This window comes from Diaphorina citri, unplaced genomic scaffold (assembly GCF_000475195.1).
Source record: "Diaphorina citri unplaced genomic scaffold, Diaci psyllid genome assembly version 1.1 scaffold1773, whole genome shotgun sequence".
Classification (NCBI taxonomy): domain Eukaryota; kingdom Metazoa; phylum Arthropoda; class Insecta; order Hemiptera; family Psyllidae; genus Diaphorina; species Diaphorina citri.
In genome coordinates, this window is record NW_007379199.1 from 64,193 (window position 1) to 66,039 (window position 1,847).

Genomic DNA, 1,847 nt, shown 5'->3' on the forward strand with positions numbered 1-1,847 from the left:
CATGCAGGCTAATAGGATATCCTTCTATCTGAATCTTACAGGTGAGAATCTGACTTGGGCCATGTTACCATGTATGCCTGATCTTACCACGGAGAGTTTTCATTGAATCCAAAGTTCGAGAAATACTTTATTATTATTATTATTTAACTCTTTTTATTTGGAATATTTACAAAAGTATAGGTACAATAAATATATACAGAACAACAAGATAAATCAAATTTGTGACACTGACATCAAAGAAAACCCTTGACACTGTGTGTAACTCTAAGTGGTAAGATCAGCCATTAGAAGAATTGGGAGCGGATGTCAACCTTTGCTGTTTCTTTGGCAAGGGACATTTCAGGCTGGTATCCTCCATGTTAAAAGCCCCCCAGCCAAAGCCACCATTCATAGATTCGTATAAGCTTAACTCTCAGAGTGAGCTTTTTGTGTATGGACTTAGCCACCATTACAATAAGAACTACACTTTTCAGGCCCAAGTTACCAGTTGGACAACACATGGGTGGGTGGCATTCAATGTTTGGACATCGCCAAAGGTCTTGTGGAGGAGGGCAGTCTAGACGGGTGTATCGTATGTGTGGCTAACCTTACCATATCCCCGTGTGTCTCTAAACAAATGCAAGGCCTGGGAGTTCTGTCCACGGACGAGTTTACACGGTCCTTCTCCAGTGATGGTAAGAATATACCGCCATTCCAATAATCATACCAGTATAATAGACCAGTTGCGCTTACTTAGGTGAGCCAGCCTAGTTAGCTTGGTTTGTAGCGTGTCTGCCTTGTAAGCGGTAGGCCGCGTTTTCGATTCCCGCCTGGGGCGGATTTTATCCTGAACGGATCATGTTCGTTCTCGGAAAGCCTAGCTTTCTCCTATCCTGTCTTCTTTCTCTCTTCAATTTCGGGAGTATATGACCTCCGTTATTACAGTTCCCATCACACCTCTTCTCAAGTTAAAATAGAGTCGAGTGGATTGGAACACATCACATGCCTTCAGGCACACTCCATTTGTCAAGGGTCTAGGTTTTCCTTGCCCTTGGGATCAATTTAATTTAAGAAAACCATTCACTGATGAAAATTTTTAATGACCCTTTGTCCCCAGCATCGGGTTACGTTCGGTCAGAGGCGGTGGTAGCCTTCTACATCCAACGTCTTCAGGACGCTAAGCGTAGCTACGGGTCGGGCTACGTATGCCTGATCTTACCACAGAGAGTTTTCAGTGAATCCAAAGTTCGAGAAATACTTTGCTGTTTAAATCAAATTTGTGACCACTGACACCCATTCTGGCACGGAAGTTGCTCTAGTTTCTCTCTTTTTTTTTAACCTATGTATAACTCCCGTCTCTCCTCTTTAGATGTTGTCTCGTAACCTCTCTTGCTTTCCCATTTCCAGTACTACGAAGGCGTGAAGAAGCCCATATGGTTCATATTCTCCGGTATGGGATCTCAATGGAACGGAATGGGAACCGATCTACTTCGGATACCTCTGTTCCGTCAATCTATGGAACGACTAGATGCTGTACTGAAACCACACGGGGTAGATCTGTTCCACATATTGACCAGCACGGATAACACATTGTTTGACAATATATTGAACTCTTTTGTGGGAATTGCTGCTTGCCAGGTGAGTTATTTTGGGTTGTTTCTAAAATCCCAATACCTGTAGTCCAGATTTTCAACATTTTCAAAAATTCTGACATAAGCACAAAGCCAATCTGGCATATTGACTTAACATCTCTCTTTTATATCCTTTTTTTCAACAAAATACTCTTTATTTTTTCTTTTTCTTTTTTTAAGAGGTTTGACAGAGGGAACTGTAACTGCTATGGTCTTATCGTCCCGAAATCGAAGAGA

The 1,847-nt window shown here is 42.0% G+C and overlaps 1 protein-coding gene across 1 annotated transcript in view; it reads left to right on the forward strand.

Annotated features, from left to right (window-relative positions):
* Position 1: 1 nt before the first annotated feature.
* Positions 2 to 1,847, forward strand: part of LOC113470715 (fatty acid synthase-like) — a gene marked incomplete at its 3' end in the record, with an annotated part of 5,027 nt that continues 3,181 nt past the window's right edge. The window contains exons 1-4 of the mRNA XM_026829376.1: positions 2 to 41; positions 474 to 674; positions 1,097 to 1,182; positions 1,387 to 1,617. Coding sequence (XP_026685177.1) covers positions 2 to 41; positions 474 to 674; positions 1,097 to 1,182; positions 1,387 to 1,617 — 558 coding nt within the window. The remainder of the gene's footprint in view (positions 42 to 473; positions 675 to 1,096; positions 1,183 to 1,386; positions 1,618 to 1,847) is intronic.